General features: G+C 43.4%; 4 gene segments (V, D, J or C); all 4 read right to left on the reverse strand.

Moving 5' to 3' along the window:
- LOC101176513 overlaps positions 1–21,305 on the reverse strand; it is a 651,183-nt gene that overhangs the window by 31,264 nt on the left and 598,614 nt on the right.
- Positions 90–21,305, reverse strand: part of LOC101179412 — a 494,982-nt gene continuing 473,766 nt past the window's right edge. The window contains 1 exon segment of the V gene segment in view: positions 90–154. Coding sequence covers positions 150–154 — 5 coding nt within the window.
- LOC115832515 overlaps positions 4,244–21,305 on the reverse strand; it is a 335,749-nt gene continuing 318,687 nt past the window's right edge. The window contains 2 exon segments of the V gene segment in view: positions 4,244–4,346; positions 6,550–6,600. Of these exon segments, the coding sequence occupies positions 4,283–4,346; positions 6,550–6,600 (115 nt within the window).
- Positions 16,471–21,305, reverse strand: part of LOC101179644 — a 632,337-nt gene continuing 627,502 nt past the window's right edge. Inside the window, 1 exon segment of the V gene segment in view lies at positions 16,471–16,536. Within this exon segment, the coding sequence occupies positions 16,524–16,536 (13 nt within the window).

Genomic DNA, 21,305 nt, shown 5'->3' on the forward strand with positions numbered 1-21,305 from the left:
AAACATTCTTCATATAGTGTATAATTGGGTCTAAATCAGCCCTTAATCCACAGACATTGCTTAATCCAGGGATACAATTTTATACTTACTGGGCTTCACAGATAACTCGGTTCCCTGTCCGAAGATAAGCTTTCCTTCCTGGTTATAATTCACACTGTGTTACATATCCTGTCAAAAACACATCCAATCTGCCTGAACACATTTCTAATCCTCCACCCCCAAATCCACAGCAGATTGCTCCCACACCACAGCATGAATCATGGCTATACTGCTTATTGTAACTGTTTTCCTTATAAGGGAAATAAGGGTATTCACACAGGAGACCGATAGAGAATAATGAGAATTACTATTTATCCAAAAACGTTTCTATTTAACACCAGTCTGATCTCTCATTTTTGCTTAATGGTTTTGGGTACTGCTGTTCAGGGAAATGGCTTCCTTTCAGATGTGTTTCTCATAGTCTCGGCTAGAAATATTTGGCATGCAGGGCATGCCAAATACTAAGGGCAGGTGAGGCTCCAGGGAATGGGGCTTACCTGGGGTGACCACAACCTGGGTCCCTGCTCCAAATTGCAATTTTTCCTTGCCATCAGTTGTCACACTGTGACAAACACCTCTACAAAATGGCTTCCCCAGAGAAGACAGCTGCTAAATGAAGACAAACTTCTCATGGGGAAACAATCTTGCTACAGAATGAGGCAACTGCATGATATGAGATACAAGCTTTTCCCCCTTTCTCTTTTAATTTCTCTTCTTTCAAGACACTAAGGATGGTGTGTGCCAAGAGCTGCACCGCCTGGGCAGCAGGGGCAGAAAGCCAGACTGCTGGGGTCAGTGAAGCCTGGGCGTCCGCTTTAGATGCCGCAGGGATAGAAACCCACCAGGCTAGGAGTTTACCCAAGGTCAGACCGAGTCCTCAGCACTACTCAAATGACAGCTGATCACAACGGTTGCCCTGTCATTTAAATAACTTGATGTTTTGAATTCACGAGCCACTGGAAAAACTACTTCAGGATGCTTGGGTTCTGTTCCTATTGGAAGAGTGTTAATCACTGGTCTCTACTTGCCTGACTTTGTTTGTCTGTTTGTTTTTTTAAAGATGAAGTTTTGCTTTTGTTGCCCAGGCTGGAGTGCAATGGCATGATCTTGGCTCACTGCAACCTCCGCCTCCCGGGTTCAAGCGATTCTCCTGCCTTAGCCTCCTGAGTAGCTGGGATTACAGGTGCCTGCCACCATGCCCAGCTAATTTTTTGTATTTTTAGTAGAGACGGGCTTTCACCATGTTGGCCAGGCAGGTCTCGAACTCCTGACCTTCAGGTGATCCACCTGCCTCAGCCTCCCAAAGTGCTGGGATTACAGGCATGAGCCACCGTGTTTCAAAATCTATCAAATGGGGATGACTATGCTGGAGTCCCCTTCTGATGAAGACCTTGTTATCAGATGGTTCTTATTCAAGTCTGACAGAGTAGATAGGTCCTAAGGCTGGGCTTATTGGTGGGGTCCTGGTGGGTTTCTTCCCCTCCACACCTCTTAAAGCTCTTTCAAGGATGAAGAAGGTGACGAGGTACTGGGCCTTGGTCTGCTCAACACCTTTAATGTCCTTCTGACCCAAGGAGGCACCAGTGGAAAAGAGGGCAAGTTTTCCTCTTGGAGATAATCATATTCAGCACATATAAATTATATGTCACTTACTTGGCTTGACAAGCAGTCTTGTCCCCTTCCCAAAGATAAAGGAGAAGCCTTGTCCTTCTGCACAGTGATTATCTCAGCATCAAAAACCTACCAGCTCAGCTTTCCCCGATACAAAGCCCTCTCGAGAAGGGACACTCCAATGGAGTGCATTTCCTCCAGTGTTAATCACACGGCCTTGTGATTTTCCTTCCTGAAAAAGTGAACCCCTCCTCTCTGTATTGTCCTTATGGTTCTGTTTCTCACTCCTTTTTTAACCTTCTTCTCCATCACCACTCCTGAGGTCACAGTGGACTCCTGGCCTCAAGCCCCTGCAGCTTCTCCCCACATTAAGCACTGGACTCATTTTCTATCTCCACTTAACTGTACTTACAGGGCAGCACGGACAATCTGGTTCCAGGACCGAAGACAAATTTCTGACCATAGTTATTCCCACAGTGTTTCTGGGCTCAGCAAAAACCCCCTAGAGCTTCCTCCCTCCAGCCTGGGCATCTCAACGCCACAAACAACACAGCACTCAGAACCTGTGTTTTTGGCTTTAAAGTGAAAAAGCCAGCCCATTTGTCAAGTCAAGTCTTGAGAACAAAGGGAGTTTGGGAACCATTAAGCCGGCAAAGGTTCCAAAACTTAACCCAGCAACCCCCTGTGTCCTGAAGGATGCAGCTCTGCATTAATGAGCCTGCGTCTTTTTCATGGAGAGAGGCTCCGGGGGCTGGAAAGAGGCTTAAAGAGTTTCTCTCATTTCTCCTCCTGCCTCGAGGCAGGGCTGCACTCCAATCACCCCTGATAGCAGGGTGTCTATCTCCTTTCAAAAACCCTCTAGAGAAAGTGCCCTGGCAACTACTCCTGACAGCTCCTTTTCACTGTTCAAAAACCTATTAGAAAGGTTTTACCACTAACCTAACTCCCTTCTTGCAGTATTAGCCATGTCCTGTGGTCTGAATCCTGGTGGAGGTGGACAGCCAAGCCCCTCCATCTTCTGTTTAATGCTTCCTTTCCCAGATTTAGATGTGTGACTTAACTCCCACCTTGCCCTCAACCTCTTTTCTTTGAAATAAACTGCCTCATTTTGCCTCTGCAGACTTTACTGATCCTCTACCTCCAGGTTGGAGAGTTTCATTTGGTGGCTATTTTCAGGAGCCATATTTCTCATGAGCTTCACTACCCCGAAGAGTAGAAGGACAACCTTGGGATAGATCGCCCTTCCCATAAAGTTTCCATCTTCCCTCTGTCATTGCCCCTCCATATGGGGAGCCTGTCTTTTGGGAAGGGGCTCGGGACACCTTAAAGGAAATCATGCTGGGGTCATTTTGGTGATGGGGAAGTATGAGGTTTCAGTTCTGCAACCCTTGCCCTGCCATCCTGTGAACCGCATCCCTGCTCCAAGCGTGTGTGTGGAGCCTTGAGGGTCCCAGCCATGCAGCTCTCTGCAGAAACCTCTTCCCTGCCTCTGACACTTGGATGATTTTGTATTTAAATTAGTCAGGATTCTTTCTATTTCCACTTTCAAATCCCAGGTGAAGAATTTCATAGAACAGGCTGACATTCTCCACCCTCCCCCCAATTCCAGCTCTGCTGCTGATGCATAACAGAGCCTTGACAGAAGAGCCCGAGGGGCGAAACGAAGGCTCTGCAGAGGGTTAGAGATGATGTTTATCATTATTATTAATAGTGAGGGTTTAATGAGCTTTTTCTATGTTCTGAGCACTATGCTAAATACCTTAGCTGTATTATTTCATCTTTACAATGACTCAACGAGGTAGGAATATTTTTATCTTCATTTTGTGGATGGGGAAACTGAGGCTCAGAGCGATTAAGTAACTTGTTCAAGGTCACACAGCTAGGTAAGTAGTGGAGCAAGGACTTGAATTCAGGTTTTTCTGTTTCCAAAGCTCGTGCTATCCTGCTTAATCCATTATTACTTGAGCTCAAAATGTCCAGAGGGGACCCACGACACGTCAGAGGTGCTGCAGAGGTGGGCTCAGTGCTGAGCCTCATATTCTATGGCAGTTACTTGATTCTCAATCCAGATGTACAGAGTTCTAGTGGTTCTTTTCAAGTAGATATTTAAATCACAGCAGGGAGATCAAACTTAGATATGAGAAGTACTTTCTGGCAATAAGGGTTGCCAAATTTTGGAATTAATTACAGAGAGCTATTTCCCATCCTGGACCTTCCGATATAGTGTGAGCACATCCTATATGGCCAGAGATCCTGCTGGGGAGCCTGGTCAGGGGTGGTGGAGAACCTTCCTGACAGCTCCATTGGCTCATTATTGTTTGTTTCTCTATTTCTTTCAAAATGTTGTATATGCTCCTGAGAAGCCCTTACCATGAGCTAGAGCAAGAGTCTGCATGTGGGCATGCGTGTGTGCATACATGCATGCATACATGCACTCACATCTCATTTTAAAGCAGGGAAGAGAACCAACTCTCTTTGGCCTGGGGAAAGAACATTAATAAAGAGCCCAACCAGATGCACAGGATTAAAGTCTTTTTCAAACTAATGATTTGATTGATTGCCCCTGAAGGCCTAGGCAAAGAAGAACACAACTTACTTGGCTTCACAATGAGCGTAGTCCCATCCCCAAAGGTTAATTTGCCTGCATTGGTGTTACACAGTGTTTAGTGCTATTGCAATAACCTTGACTCAGGCCTCTAGGAAGACAGGTGGAGGTTGGGGAGGAAAGCAGGAAAACAAAACTGGAGATGACTGCCCATGGCCAAAGCAACCTCCTTATAATTAGGTTAGAACGTGGGAGGAATACTAATAAGTAGCAACTCCCCATCTCAATTCTATTTGCCTTAATTTTCCTTGAAGGAATGGGCCTTGGCAGGAGCACCTCCTGGGAAATTCACTCAAAGTGGCTACTGCTCTGTCTTCTGGGATCCTGCCTTGTTTGTATTCCTGCAGGCTCTTTGGCTATTTTCATCCAATTCCTGCCCTTTCCCTGCCACTTTGCTTGGACCTTTCTTTCCGTGGAGGTTCACATATTTTCACAGGGAGAGACTACGTGGATATTAAATGTCCAAATACAATGCCCCAGGGAATATGTGCATTAATAACCTTGTTTTCCAACTGATATCACTAACCACCCAACACAAACCAAGCAAAGAAACCACCACCTGTGTTTTGACAGCTTCTGCATGATGGAAGAAGACAGGCTTCTTGGGAAGAATAATTAGCCAGAAAGAAGAACTTACTTGGTATGACCGAGAGTTTGGTCCCCTTCCCGAAAGTGAGTTGGTAACTCCCAGCCCCAGAGTATGCACAGAGTTTCCTTTCTTTGCAAAAACCCCAGAGATGCTGAGAAAATCAGACCACTCACAGCATAGGAGCAGCTCTGACAAAAGCTCAGACCGTAACAACAACCAGACAATAGGCAAGAGAGAAGGGCATTACAGAGTGGGCTATGGAACAGACCATTCCTCAGAGTCCTCCAGAGTCCTGGCTGGACTTTCAGAGGTCATCGAATCCATCCTCCTGCCCTCACAATATGTTGTCTGACAGAAGACCTGTCTAGTTATTAACAGCTCCTAGTTTTTATAAAGCTTTCCTTTGCTAAAAGCCCTTACATCTAATCAACTGTTCCTTATATCTAATTGAAATCCTGCAAACTGCAGTCTGAGCCCTTTCCCTCTCAAGCTTCCCTGGTTGAAGATGAGATTTCACATAAACATATTCCACAGAGAAACTCATCACAACACACCAAGCTGGTCTCAGTGGTCACTTTTGGGGAGGAGGAAACTGAAACTGAAGGAAGTGGCCAAGGTGAATGCTGGCTTTATCTGTAATTTTTTTTTTTTAAGATGGAGTCTCACTCTGTCGCCCAGGCTGGAGGGCAGTGGCATGATCTCAGCTCATGGCAACGTCAACCTCCCGGGTTCAAGTGATTCTCCTGCCTCAGCCTCCTGAGTAGCTGGGATTATAGGTGCCTGCCACCACCACTGACTACTTTTTGTATTTTTAGTAGAGATGGGATTTCATCATGTTGGCCAGGCTGATCTCAAACTCCTGACCTGAGGGGATTTGCCCACCTCAGCCTTCCAAAGTGCTGGGATTACAGGTGTAAGCCACTGCGCCCGGACTTCATCTGTAATTTGAATGGTTTACAATGAGAAATTTTAATGTATTACTTGGGCAAATCAAAATGAATAACAACATTAAATAGAAACCTGCAGTGTATTTAAAAATGGCTTTTGGGGCTGGGCGTGGTGGCTCACACCTGTAATCCCAGCACTTTGGGAAGCCGGGGCGGGTGGATCATGAGGTCGGGAGATTGAGACCATCCTGGCCAACACGGTGAAACCCTGTCTCTACTAAAAAAAAAATACAAAAAATTAGCCAGACGTGGTGGTGAGCACCTGCAGTCCCAGCTACTAGGGAGGCTGAGGCAGGAGAATGGCATAAATCTAGGAGGCAGAGCTTGCAGTGAGCCGAGATTGCACCACTGCACTCCAGCCTGGGCGACAGAGCAAGACTCTGTCTCAAAAAAAAAAAAAAAGCTTATGGATCTCAGACAAGCCTTTCTGTGCTTCCCCCAGGCTAAGTAGTCTGGTTCTCTGCCCAGGGCTTTGGTCTCCTGGGATCAGAGGAAGAAACTGGGCCAGGATTACGGTCAGAACAAGCTGGAGGCAACTAGGCCAGGGTGCAATGCAGGGCCCAGTTCTGTGTGCGTTCATGACTGTCCAGGTGGCTTTCAAATTATAACAGAATAACCTGTAATTTTCCTGCGCAATGCTTATGGCCCAGCTCCTTCCAAACCTTTCCTGGGGGCAAAAGCATTCTAGGTACACTGAAAAATAACTCAAGGGAAGAAGCCATTGCTGATGAAAATCAAGGATGGCTAGAAACACTTACTTGCAATCACAGAAAGTCTTGTGCCCTTTCCAAAGACAAGAGGTGTGTTTCCTGAATTCCCACAGTGATTTCCTCCCTAACAAAAACCCTGAATGCCTGGCCTTGGTGGTTTTTCCGGAAGTTTCCTCTTGTTGGTCCTCTTCTCTGTTAGAATCATCTAGAAATCTCCCCACTTAACCATAGTTTTTGTTTTTCCTTAGCACGTATTTGCCCACTTCTCCCCCAATCTCTACAAAGTATGGTATAATTAAAATGTTTCTGCTTTGCCTGTCTACCCTGCTGATGAGCTTCCATACATGGAGTTGTAGCTCAGGGATGCATTTCTGAATTGCTTGCAGACTTCTAGCTTATTGTTAGCCTGTGAAAAATATTCTAAAGGAAATCCCTGTTTCTGACATCATGATGTACTCTTTGCTGTACTAGAAATAAAAAGGAGTGGTCACTTATCCTAAATAAAGAAAAAGATTTGGAAAATGGCATAGAGTGAGAAGGCTCAATGCAAGATGTTGCTCTTGCTGGCATACTCTCTTTGTTGTCTCTAACATGAAAGTAGCTCTTTAAAAAGTCATCTCTCACTTATCCCTGGAACAAGGGAAATGAGAGATCCTGGGGCATCAAAGCCAGGAATCTCAGCAGAGGCCAAATAAAGAAAAATATATCTTTTATGGAGGGTGGAAGGAGAAGGGTCATAGGTATGCTGGAGTCATTTCCAAAATCAATTTAGTTGGAGCCAAAAATCACACTGGGCTTAACAATGTGTCCAAACAAAGGTTACCAGGGACAAGCCTGGGGGAAAGACTGGAAAATCAGTCTGGACAAAGTGTCACGATTCTTTTACTCTTCTTAATAAACAATGAAAAAGATAATTTATATTTGGGTAGCAGAGGACTGGTAGCAACTTTTCCAGGCCTGGAGGGGAGAATTTGGTATTTGGCTCAGCTGTGGAAAGGCTGAGGGCTGGGCCTCTGCAAGAGAAGAGCCCAGGACCTACAGGCCACCCACACGTCTTAGAAACTTTCCTACTCAATACTCACAACAGTTTGAACTCAGTGGGAGTCAATACCAGAAAATCACATCAACAGCACTTACTGGGGAGAATATGAAGTCGTGTCCCTTTTCCAAAGATGATTTTGTCACCTCTGTTCACACTGTGATTGGGACCATAACAAAAACTCCTAGTGACTTTTTTTTGGGGAAAGCTACATATTTTTTGATGGAGATTTCACCCTCATGGGACTTAACAGATTCCTATGTTGTCTCTTTTCCTATAATAAACAGGCCTCATTATCAGCTCAGCCATCTTTCTCTGTGTCTTCTAGTTGTTCTGCTTGAATTTTATGCTGCTTATTGCAAATGTGCGGGAGGAAATTGAATGACCCCATTTGACACTGAGAGTGAATTATAAAAGCAACAATTCAACAAACTCCTTTCCAATATCAAACATAATTCTGTTACTGAAGGCAAAAGATACATGGCAGACAGCCACTGAGCTAGGAATCCACTTTTCAGAGCCCAAACAAAAATGGGGCAGGAATGGGTCACTTAGGGCACATATCTGGATTTCCACCTGAGAAGGAACTGCATTACAGAGCCCTCCCGTCACCCTGGCTCTAAGCCTTAAGTTCTAGAATTTGCCATGTCACCAGATTCTGAGGATACCTTGCCTTATGTTTGCTGTACTCACTATAGCCCTGCCCTAGCTGGGGGTCATGAGCATCTTTCATTTTAGCCCAGAGGGATCTCCGTCTTTTAGAAAATATTCTCCTTCCACAGTCCATGGATGTGGTGGTCTCTCACCACCAAGAGATGGAAGCCTTATGCCATTGCCCTCAACCCTGGCAGGATACTTGTTTGACACTTAAAGAACCAAGTCCCATTTTCTCTTCCTCCTTTGGGGTCTACCTGACCTCAAAGATGCTCTTTATCATAGTCGTTAAAAAAAATTAACATGGGATGGATATGTTCACTAGATGTAAAACAAACCTATGGAGTCATCTATCTCATTTCCTTGTCTTCCAGCATTTCCCAAGGCTGAACCATTTAAAACTAGGCTACCCTATTTTAAAGCTCCTTGGGTGAGTCATTCCATAATCTTAATTATAACCTGTTGTAGGTTTTAATAACAGACAGTCAATGTGGTGACACCAGCCTCTTAATATTATTTTTTTGGTTGGACATTTGGATGGGTCCTGTTGTCTCCAAAATGGCAATGTGGAGACACAGACACCCCAGGAGCACACCCGGGAATGCCAGGCTCCTGAATGCCTATTTCCCTCCTTTTCAAGGAGGTAGGTTTAAAAAGTTTTATTCCCCATGGAGGAATTGATCATTAAACAAAAATCGTGTTATCATACCTGCCATTTTATTTCACTCTGAATTTCCCTTTAGGTGTTTATAAAGCCACCTGGGATTGTCAATCCATTTCTGAATTGTTTTTTTCTTCCACTGCATTTGCATAGTCAGGCTGTGTTTTTAGTGAAATTTGACATTACGGGACTAGACGTGGACATTTGTCAAAATGCGACAATGTTTGGGTTTCTTATTAGATCTTTTTGAAATGAATATATATGCAGGCACAAGAGACAAAGAAGGTACCTTATAAATATTAGTAGCATTTAAAATGAGATAGATTCTCATTTTTAATAGAATGGAAAACAAGTTCTGTGGCTAAAATCAGAGTAAACACACAAATCATTGCAGAATATAGCTTAAGAGATACCGCGGCTTGTAAATAGCTCATGGCCCCATATCTCTCTAGAAGAAAGAGGGCTAAGCCACCATGTTAAAGGTGATTTGGGGTGGTCTCATTTTGCATTTATCATTATTGCTGTAGTCTCAATAATCACGAATGTTTCATGTATTTGCAAAAGTCATTTTTCAGGAAGTACATTTGTTTACATATTAAATTAAATCTCCACTAACTTCACAGGATTTATTTGTTTGGTCAAATATCAATAAAACATGGCCACTTACTGGGCTTCACCACCAGCTGAGTTCCACCTCCAAAGATGACTCCGGCATTGTTATTCCCACAGCACTTCCTGCCTTTACTGAAACCACTAGTAAAACCCCACCAAACACATAGCACTGTGGTGAGGGGGCAGTTAGACTCTCCTTGGTTTTTTTTTTTTTTTTTTTTTTTTTTTTTTTTTTTTTTTTGCTTTCCCTGTGTTTCTGGCCTTTTATGATAGGAAGAAAAATTGGTTCTGCAACATAAAGCAAACAATTTCTCCTTTAAAAATGCCAAACTTATGAGCTTTTAAAATTCTTTTGCATTTCTAGGCATAAAACTGCCAAAGCTGAATCTAATTTGTTAACAACTCTTGCTGTCATATGTGTGAGCTCAGCCCTAGACACACAAGTTTGAAGGGACGGTACATTCCTACACCCACAGGGATATTTTCCAGCTACAGAGCCATCCCAGCTCACCTCCAGACTCAGTGATCAAGTTATTTCAAAGCCTTCTCAATGTGTAATAATGCTTATTTGATAGCCTAAAAAACATTTCATGAGGGAAGAGTGGCAAAAGTCAAACAGTTCTATTTTTTTTTTTTCCCAAAGAAGTTCCACCATGGACCCATATGCTGTTTCAGCCAGGAAGAGGTAGAGAGTCTAGGCACGAAATAAATGGGAGAAGTGAACATTTTCTATTATAAAAAAGATTGTATCCTAAAGGCAGAGATAAAGACACACAACAGCTCCTTTATCACAAAGCTGAGCATTGGCTGAGCTTTAGTATACATGGAATATCTGGAGAAAAGAGAGAGGGGTGAGCATCCCAGACAGGGATACCACGTCACCAACTTTCTTGGTTAAAAGTAAGGCTTATGTAATAGAAATTTAAGCTTGGAGACAGAAGAAGTCCCCAACATGACTGTAACTTGTTGATTCTTATATTTCAACAGGAAGTGTTCAAAACTAATCTCATTTAGTTTATTATGATTCTCATTAAATGCCTGCAGCATTTAGTTGAGAACAATTTGATTTTCTCAACTAAATTTTCCCACAGTAGTCTTTTTCTCCCCTGGGGTTTATCATAAAATTAGCATGTTTCCCCTTCCCTGACTGTGGTGTGCCATCCAGGAGAATGGGAATTTTGACAGCCTGCTATATCATGGCAGATAAGCGATGACAGCAGTGAACAAAGTCAACCTTCGGCCCTCCTTTCCACCAAAGGGTGGCTGTCGCTTCCCACTTGCCATGGACACAGAATCCACCTGACACAGGCCACTACTTACGTACTTGGCTGGACAGCAAGCAGAGTGCCAGTTCCAAAGATGAGCTTGTTTGCCGCACCGCCATAATTCACACAGTCCTTCAGAGCCTTACACTAACCCTCAAGGAGGGGCATGGCAGGATGGGGTGAGGACAGCTTTGTGTCTTTCCAGGCTTAGAACGTCTCCGTCCCAGTGCAGCAAAAGCTGACTTGCAGGCATCGCTGCAGCCTTCATATTCCCCTGACATGCCCTGATACTGTCATTTAAGTTACATCCCAAGGCCCAGAACCCTGAGTGACTCCAGCAAGTGACCGAGAGCTTTGCAGGCATCTGCTCTCCATGTGGGACAGCAGCCTGAGGCAAGGATGTCAGGAGAGCTGCAGACTTCCTATTTTTCACCTTTGAAAATTTCACCATCTTTGGCTGTGACCCTTTCCTTTTTCTCTGAATTTGCTCTTCCAATGGAATGAGGCTGGTTCTGTCCTTGGGAAAGAGTTTTAACCATATCAGAGGGAATTAGATATTCCCTAACAACCCGGCTCTGCTCTCTTAGAGGGCTACTAAGCATTATTCATTCCGAAAGCTACTAGCCCAAGCAAAAGAGTTAGTGGCTGACATGCTTCTCACTGGGAGTGGAGACCCCATTTGGGTTGAGTGCATTGTCTCCAGCAGGCTGACTTGTTCTTAAAAATATGATCTGCATGCTACACTTTGTGCATTATTCAACTAGTGTCTCATCTCCCTTACAGTCACATTTCTGAGACTTACCTGGCTTTATAATTAGCTTGGTCCCAGCGCCCCAGATTAACTGATAGTTGCTATCCACACAGACACAAAAACCTTAACAAAAACCTTCACTGTCCTTCCGGGGATCCTATTAGAGATAAAGCCCAGATAAAAAGTCTAGAGCAAAGCACATGAAACAATGAAACAACGTAGGAATATTGGCTACTGGAGATTATTTGCTCATTTAATTACATTTGATTCCCTTGCCTATTATAGATTCCAGACACAGATGATGAAATCGAATGACTAAACATCCAAAGTCAATCTAGGTCTCTCTGCATACAAGGGAAGCATAATTCAGAAACAGTTTTCAAATTGGAGAAGTTGAACTTGCTTCACTTTCCCTGATATTTTAAATAAAAATGCAAAAGAGGGAAACAGATCATTTGTTTAGAGTCATAATGCATCTGACGCTCTAGTGCCTTCTTTTCACTGCTGATAAGATTTTAGTCAGCACCATGGTGTTCACATATAGGTTAAATTGTTCACATATAGATTAATTGGTTTATAGAGGGTTCTGCAGCTATAGGTGCTAAAGGCCCCTACAGAGCTCAGAGTTAGGAAGGGTGGCCTGCAGTGCTGTGAGAACGTGCCTGTTTATAGAAAACACCTTTTTAGGCCGGGTGCAGTGGCTCACGCCTGTAATTTTTGGCAGGCCGAGGCGGGCAGATCACTTGAGGTCAGGAGTTCAAGACCAGCCTGGCCAACATGGTGAAACCCTGTCTCTACTAAAAATACAAAAATTAGCCAGGCATGGTGGCAGGTGCCTGTAATCCCAGCTACTCGGGAGGCTGAGACAGGAGAATCGCTTGAAACCAGGAGGTGGAGGTTGCAGTGAGCCGAGATCATGCCACTGCACTCCAGCCTGGGCAACAAACAGCAAAACTTCATTTCAAAAAAAAAAAAAAAAGAAAAAGAAAAAGAAAATACCTTTTCAAAATGGCTCCTTGGTTTCTAGTACTTACTTGGAAAGACTTGTAATCTAGTCCCAGTCCCAAAGATGAGCTTGTTGGCGTTATAAGACACAGTGATATTGAGATCTACAAAAACCTCCTAAGCCCCTCTGCTCTTCCCTGTCACTGGCACCAAATGACTATCAATAGCAAAGAAGATTTGGGGATACATTTAAAACACCAAAGCAATCAAAGAGTCAGATTTTGTTTCAGTCAAGTTTCATGTTCTGAAAATGCCTATGGCCTGTGCTTATTATGTTTTCAATGCATTAAGTGACAGCTCAAGACAGTTCACTGTAAGAAAATAGGGAATCTCAAGCTCTAATCCCAGTTATGATTTTTTTTTGGTTTGAATTAAATTATTTAACTTGTCTGTGTGTGAGCTTTTCTGTCGGTGATATATGTTTTATGATGTATGACCCTGTTTACCTTATTAGAGAACGTTGTGAAGATAAAAGGGCTGGGGACGGTGCAGCGGGTTACAGCACTGAAATGCATTGTGAATAATGTGGGGAAAATATGATGGTTCAAGTCAAGATATTATTAACATGAATAGCAGGGACTATGCCAGCTGAAGTTTATTGTCAAAATAATAACCACAAAGCTTTCTTAGTAAAAACTGAAGGAGAATATATCTGTCTTGTGTGTTTTTCCACAAGAAAGTTAGTGGAAATAACCACTTAATCTGCCGGAAGAGACAGGCATGGAAAAGGTCAGCTGGATTCTGAAGTCTGACTGCCCGGGGAGAATAAGAAATGCCTGTCCTCCCACAGCAGTGAGTGAACATAGATTAGGTTCCCACGACATGCTAATGCCCTTGGCTGCTGGCAGCATTAAATGGAACCAATTAAAATTATTTTAAAAAATGAATTTGACCATCTTAATGGTCAAACTGGCTGTGTAGGTAGACCCAGAGACTGTTTCTCATCAGTGACTGGAAAATAGGTGTATGTGTGTGTGTGTGTGTGTGTGTGTGTGTGTGTGTGTGAAGAACTGTTCTATATGATTTAAGGACATAACAGCCCACAGAAATGAGAAAAGATATACTTACGTGGTGAAACAATCACTTGAGTGCCGGACCCAAAATGCAGCACATTCCCAAAGCCTATCCACAATGGCTTATTCTTTTACAAAAACCTTGTCATCTCTTCGTAACCACATGTTTTGTGTCCCAAGGTGGAAGCTAAAGCTTCCCAGGCATGAGAGAGGATTCAGACACACGTATCATGAACGCCATGATGTTCCTTATTTCGTGTCAGCCCTTCCTTCCTGAGGCTTTTCCTCATCCTGGGCCTAGCTCCAGCCTTCATGCAGGCAGTCTGTGTCCCTTGGTGGCCACCTCCACCTCTGCAGCGGCTCTGCTGGGGTTAACCCTCAGCAAAGATTCCCTCAGGGCCCTGAGCCATTTGAGGATCACTCAAGGAGCTAGGAAACTCCTCAGAAATACAGCTGATGGTTACAGAGGCAGGCAGCAGTGTGCGTGGGGGTGCCGGTGCTGGGCGTGGGCATAGCAGTCAGGAATTCAAAGGAGAGAGCAGGGATTTACATACAGGAGTTGGAGATGGAAGGACTAGGATCTAGAGAGGAAGGGTCTGAAAACAAAGGCAAGAAGGGTAGACACACACTAACAAAGGATATCAAAATTAGTCACGCTTTGCTTGGTGAGCACACACAAGTTCTAGGGGAAAGAAATTTTCCTGGCTGTGTCAGTTGCCCTGACCTATTTAGTACTGTTCTACCTCCTGTGACAACCTCTTAGGTGCAGCTGAGACGCCCCACACCACAAACAGAGACTACGTCCCTGTCTTATTTCTGTCTCAGAGAGCCATCTGACCAAATGTTCTACACGAGGGGGTAGGAACAGCAGCCACAAAAAGATACTCAGAATCTGTTTCTCTCCTCCTAATTAGGCTGTCAATCTGTTTAGCTAATAAGTCGTATAAAGTGTCTCAATCTCTTCTAAGGAAAGGAGTCATATAAATGCAAAATAGCAGCAGCAATAAGTCAGATGGCTTGCTGGGTATCTTTTCTTCGTGTGAAGAGATGCTGTTTAGTAGAAGGAAAACTTTCTGTGTGGAGAGGAGACAGACTGGGAAAAAGCACAACAGCATCCGTTTTTATTAGGCTGAGTCTATACAGCACAAAGTAAAACAGATTTGGCAATTATTTAGGTAATGTGACATTCAATTCATGCAATTTTGAGCACAAAGAAGTTTCTCAAGGAAGTCCCTAAATATCTGGATCAGCTACCAACATTAATCAAAGTAACTGGACAACTGGGCTGTATAGACACAAACTAATAAATGTACCCTGAGATAGTTCTTCAGAAGGGCTTATATTTTATAAATCTAACATTAAAACTTGCCCAATATTTGTAATCACTGTCTTCATTTTGGCACTGCAATGAACAGTTCCCATTTTTTCTTACAACATGTCTTACATTTAGAGCCACAAAGGTAAGGGTGACCTTCTCCCTAGAGAGTTTTATCGGGTTAACACATGGGAAGCTCATTTAGAAATTCATTAGGTGTCTGGGATGTGAGAACTCGTCATTACAGATTAAGAACTGTTTTGTCAAGTGGTAAGGACTTACAGGGAATAATGGTGAGTCTTGCTCCAGTCCCAAAGAAGAGGTTGTTTGCCCCAGTTTGACACAGTGTTTCTGCCCAGTACAAAAACACTTTCCTACTAAGCTAAATTTTCTTCCTCTCCTTCCTCCTTATTTAACATATTTATTTTATATTTTTAAATTTATATTTTTAGAGACAAGATCTTACTTTGTTGTCCAGGCTGGAGTGCACTGGTGTGATCTTGGCTCACTGTAGCCTTGACCTCCTGGGAACAAGTGATCCTCCTGCCTCAACCTCTTCAGTAGCTAGGATGACAGTTGCATGCCACCATGCCTGGCTATTTTTTAAAAAAAATATTATTTATTTATTTTTGTAGAGATGGGGGTCTCACTGTGTTGCCTAGGGTGGTCTTGAACGCCTGGCCTCAAGTGGTCCTCCTGCCTCAGCCTTCCAAAATGCTGAGATTACAGGCGAGAGCCACTGCTCCCAGCTTCCTTCTTCTTCTTCTTTTTTTTTTTTTTTGAGACGGAGTCTCACTCTGTTGCCCAGGCTGGAGTGCAGTGGCGCGATCTCGGCAGTGGCGCAAACTCCGCCTCCCAGGTTCACGCCATTCTTCTGCCTCAGCCTCCGTAGTAGTTGGGACTACAGGCGCCCGCCACCACGCCTGGCTAATTTTTTGTATTTTTTTTTAGTAGAGACGGGGTTTCACCGTGTTAGCCAGGATGGTCTCGAACTCCTGACCTCGTGATCTGCCCGCCTTGGCCTCCCAAAGTGCTGGGATTACAGGCGTGAGCCACCGCGCCCGGCCCCAGCTTCCTTCTATAACGTTTGCCGGGGGTATGTTACACACATTTGGACTTCTGCTTGGTGATAATCTTTGCCAAACCTTCCAACAAGAAGTGCTGTCTTCCATGTTTCCTAACAATCCGGACAACTAATAGTCCCCTTTCCCTCTCTCTCCCCATTTTTTTCCCCCAAACAAAAACATATCATTTCCAGGCTACCCATTTTCTCCTTGGAAGACAGTACTTGAATAATTCTGGTCGTCACAAGGGTGGATTCTACTTTAGTATATTATTATGAAAAATCACCTTCTTTTGTGTGAACCACCCACATTTGATGTTTTTATTTCTTCCAAGTCAACCAAACTGACATTCTCTCAGCCTTAACCTAGGAATTCCAGATCCAATACACCCCTCTTTTTGCCACTAGCTGAAACCAAGTGAGTTAGAAAAGACCATATTAACCAGACTCTACACACATTCTACTTACTTTTATAAAAGGAAAATATAACCTAAGAGTAAGAGTCTTTGGTTAGAAGTTGAGACAGAGAAGATTAAACAAAAAATGAACAGAGTGGATAACTGAACTTCACTTGGAAACATCCAGACCTACCTGGTTTTACTTGTAAAGTTGTCCCTTGCCCAAAGATTAGTTTGCCTGTGTTGCTAGAGCCACACTCTAATGCTGTACTTTACAAAAACTATAAATGGGGATCATTTCCATTTTTCTTCCTTCCCTCCAGCAACCTGACATAGTAGCAATAAAAACATATTAACTGAAAACTTTCTATCAGCCTGCCACTATGCAAAGTCCATTATAGGTATTAGCTCTTTAAATCTCATAACATCTCAGTGAGCTAGGTGCTATTACCATCCCCATTTTACAGATGAGAAAAATGAGGCATAAATAGATTAAGTAACCTGCAGAGTTAGGATTTGCCTGAACAGTTTGATTCCAAAATTCATATTCTTAACCACTATGCCATACCTTTCATTAGCCACCCTCCCCTGCCTGCCATTTCGGGTTCTCCTTTGAAGTGTGTGTACCAGTCACATTGATAAAATAGTTAATTGACCTAATAAATATATCCTGAGATAGTTCTTCTGAAAGACTTACATTTCATAAACTTAATATTAAAACAAATCCAATATTTATACCCATTATCTTCATTTTGGCACTGTAACAGACATTTCCCATTCTTTTTTTTCTGCATGTGTCTTATATTTAGAGCTGCAAAGTAAAGGATGACCTTCTCCCCAGAGAGTCTTATCAGGTTAGCATATAGAAGCCCATTTAGAAATTTATTAATGTCTATATCAAAGATGTCTTTCCTGAAGCCCTTTGGTTCTGCTGTACAACTCCCCTTGCCCTTATCCAGCTTTGCCAAGCCTGGAGCTCCAGAACTGACTCAGGACCTGGCCCCAGCCAAAGCCACAGCAAACACTGCTGGGAACACAATTTGGTGTGCGGAACAAAATTCCGAACAGTGTAGGTGGTCTATAAGATGCTCCTGAAGACTCTTGCAGAGAATAACTTCTCAGAAGAGGCCAGAATTAGGATGAAATCAGTTCCTTTCCTGTTACCTCTAACAAATCCACAATAAGGCTCTAAGCCAAAGAGAACTGAGAGATGCAGGAGTTATATGGCAAGTTTGAGTCATTCTGGATAATCCACAGTGGGGAGATGTGCTCTAGCATGGTCACTAGCATGACTGTGAGTCCCGAGAGTTCCCAGCACTTGACCCGTCTTTGGCCGGAAAGTAACAGTATTTACCAATGGCCCACGGTGAGGTTGGCACAGTGCAGACTAAAGCAGCCATGAAATGTGCTGCACACTCTCACCTTCTGTAATATTCAGTGCTCCAAGACAGGCCTTTTTGGAATGCACGAATGTGTTTGCTCTCTAAGAAAACAGCTGACCACTCCAATGGCCTTCCTACTCTGCTCATCTGGATCCCTCTATCTAGTTATTTTGATTGAGGGGTAGGCAAGAGTTCAGCTTTGGTGGACAGGAAGAAAACACTAGCCATAACTAGATATCTTAAACATCGGGGCTAAAAAAGAAGGAGGCAATTTCTGAGATATTTCAAACTGCACAGACAGGTTTGACAGAGTTAACATGAAGACTCACTTGGATTTACTGCCAGGCTTGTTCCCAATCCCCAAATCAGCTTACGGTTGTTGCCAGCATTACACAGTCATAGAAAGCTTTACCAAAACCGACCAGGCCAATGTGTATCAGGAAATCCCTTTCAATCCCCAAATCTGGCCGGCGTGCTCCTCCAGCTGGGACCCTGGCCAAAGAGGCAGCGGAAAAGACTGTTTATTATGGCGGTCTCTTCACAGCATGGTCTGGGTGGAAAGGCTCTTCTGAGGTTAACTAGTTCATCCCTCCACCTCCTGACAAAGCTGCCTTCTGACCAGGCCAGCAAGGAGCATAATCCTGACAAAGCTGCTGGAGAAGGATTCCCCCACTGCAGTGCTCACCCAGCCCGTGTTCTACTCAGTCAGACTTTCTGACCCAAATGGTTAAGACAAAATGGACAAGAAATCTGTTTTTCTCCAGCACATTTGTTCCCACGCCAGACAGCTACATGTATGTCCATTTTCATATATACATATGCCATGTATCGATAACAGGTAACCATTAGAATTAATATAAAAATAAAATTAAGTAGATAAAACAGAAAACAGAGCTCAGTGCTATGGCTTCCTTTTGAAATTAGAGCATTCGTTATGGATTCAGCAGAGATACTCACGGGGTTTGACCATTAACCTTGTTCCCCCTCCAAAGGTGAGCACGTTGCCTGCATTATTATTCACACAGTAATCTTCAGCTGAGCAAAAACCTCCTAGAAACTGAACTAAGTTTTCCCTAAAGATCTTCTGGAAGGAGTGATATCGTGAGCACAGAGAATATTAAGTAATTGTCACAGTAATAACCTGGCACAGGATCCCAGTATCAGTTTGGATTTCAGGACTATTTCCACACTGGATAAATAAAGGATAGTCTTTCTACATGTTCTAAAGAAAGAGTTTTCCTGCACAAGCCCAGAATACTGAATGCCAAAATCCTAGCATATCCACTGGTGTTTAAGATAATAATTCTCCAGGGTTCTGAAAATCGTATACCTCACTTGGACAAAGTAGGAACAGTTTATGTCCATAGCACCAAAGCAAAAGCGACCAGAGAGACTGTTGTCACAGTGGGAGGGACTGAGGGAAGCTGTCATGGCCCACCTGGCAGGAGGTGTTGGCGTGCTGATCACACCTTCTGGGTGCTAGAGCCAGGCACCTCTGACCGAGGTCAGCTCAAGAACATCTGAAGGGATGCCCAACATTTTCAATCCACAGAACTCGAGACAGTCCTATGCAATTGTCTTCCCTGGAATCCACCCTGGACTCCAACTCCAGATCTTTTCATCCCCTGCTTTGCTAGTCACCAGGAAAAGGACTTTTCACCACTTCCTATCCTTGTCCTAGGAGAGACTTTTCTACTCTTACTGTCCCTTCCCCAAGACATAACACAGCTCAAGGACTAATCAGAAATAATCCTCTTTTGAGAAAGTGACTTCTCCCATTTTTCCTGCACGATCCTTTTGAGCTGCTCTCAATTTTGAGGCACCTCATAGAAAGTCTGAGCCCGAAACTCCATGGGCACCACCACTGAGTGGCCAGCATGATCTCCTCCCACTTCCTCACCCCCGGTCACATTGAGGACCAGGGGCTTAACAACTGGTGTTAGGAATGGAGCACTCCAAAGGGAAACCAAGAAACATGCAGCCTGTAAATCTACTTGGATTATATTAGTGTTATTTCAGGGACAGAGCTCTCCTTTCCAAACCCATTACAGAAGCCATCTCTTTCCTTCCTCCTTTGCTTCTTTGTCTGATGGATCTCTTACCTTGGCCTGCTTAATTAAAAAATGATATGATTTTTCACTCTTCCTATGAAACGAAATCTGGTGATGCCTGTGCTGGGTCTCAAGGCTGAGAGACGGTGAGACCAAATTTTGTCACCTGTGCAAGCCTGTTTTAGGTGGTAGGTCCAGGATGTCTGACGTATGGACACAGGGTACAGGTGTGGGCATGTGTAAATACTCAAGGGAGGCAGATGCCTAGTTTTCCTGGAGCAGAGCATTCATGAAAGGGAATCGCTGGAAATAAATTTGGAGAACAGAAAAGGCCCAGATTTCAGAGAGCTTTGAGTGACACGCTAGGATCTGGACATGATTTCCCCTTGAGATGATTTCTCAAAATATGAATGCCCAGATGAAGCACTGAGTTGCACAGAGGAGAGAGGCATAAAAAGAGGCAGAAAAATGGGTGAAAAATGTAAAGTGAGAATATAGTTTTAAAAGAAGAGAATAAAGAACACGGAACTCCTGTTGTGTTTACAGGAGTTTCGTGAGGCCTTCAAGTCATAAACATTTTTCTAATGATGGATACAATTCTTATGAAATCGGCAGTAAGTCCACCATGGTAAGCCCCAGAGCTCTCCTTCACCCCTCCTGTCCAGAGTAGAGGGACCCAGAATTGCCGCTTCAGATAGCAGTGACTTTAGCTTGCACAGTCTACACGGGTACTTCCCTTGTCCTACCTTCCCTTGTCCCTCAAACATGAACACCAACAACCTTTAAAATAAAGCCTGTCTTGTCTGTAATACTCACTTGCTAAAACCTTCAGCCTGGTGCCTGTTCCAAAGATGTATTTGTAGGTTTCTGAGGTAGTCACAGTGTTATGTGTCTCTACATAAACCAACATAATGTTACCATTTATGGAAGCAGCTTTACTCTCCATGAATAAATAGGGCATTACATGCACTTTCACCATTGAAAGGCCTTGACCTCATATTTTTCTAAAAGTAATTTATTTGGGATTATATCTTAATTCATACAGAAAGTCTTCACTGCTTCTATTGGGTCCGAGTTTGCAAAAGTTCTTCAATCTCATGCTATCTTTATGCATGTTTATTAATTAAAGAGTCTGATTTAGTGAACTACGAGGACTTAAACATCTAAATGACTGTTGAACTCTCTGAAATATTCCATCTAGGATTCCCCCTGAGAGCCAGTTGATGAGCCACATAAACAAACCCATGACATTATTTTATAGTTGCATCTATTTTTGGATCCAAAACAGTATCAGTAACTAGTTGATTCTCTCCTCTATTTAATAGCCTTGGTTCTGAAAGGATTTTGCTTATCAATAAAAGTAAAATCCACCTTTAAAAGATAAAGCCATCATGGATGCTACAAAAATAAAGTGTTTTGGCCTTTGAGGGTGGTTTCAGGAAAGGGGCAAGCAATGGACAGTGTTGGATGCTTCAAGCTGAGTGCTTTGACTGGGCCACTCATTGAAATGTATAAACTCAATTTGTTAACAAATCAGCCCCATTACCTTATTGTCACAGTTGGTTCGTGTGCAGAGGACTGTTGATGAAATACTA

Source organism: Nomascus leucogenys, chromosome 22a (genome assembly GCF_006542625.1).
Source record: "Nomascus leucogenys isolate Asia chromosome 22a, Asia_NLE_v1, whole genome shotgun sequence".
NCBI lineage: Eukaryota > Metazoa > Chordata > Mammalia > Primates > Hylobatidae > Nomascus > Nomascus leucogenys.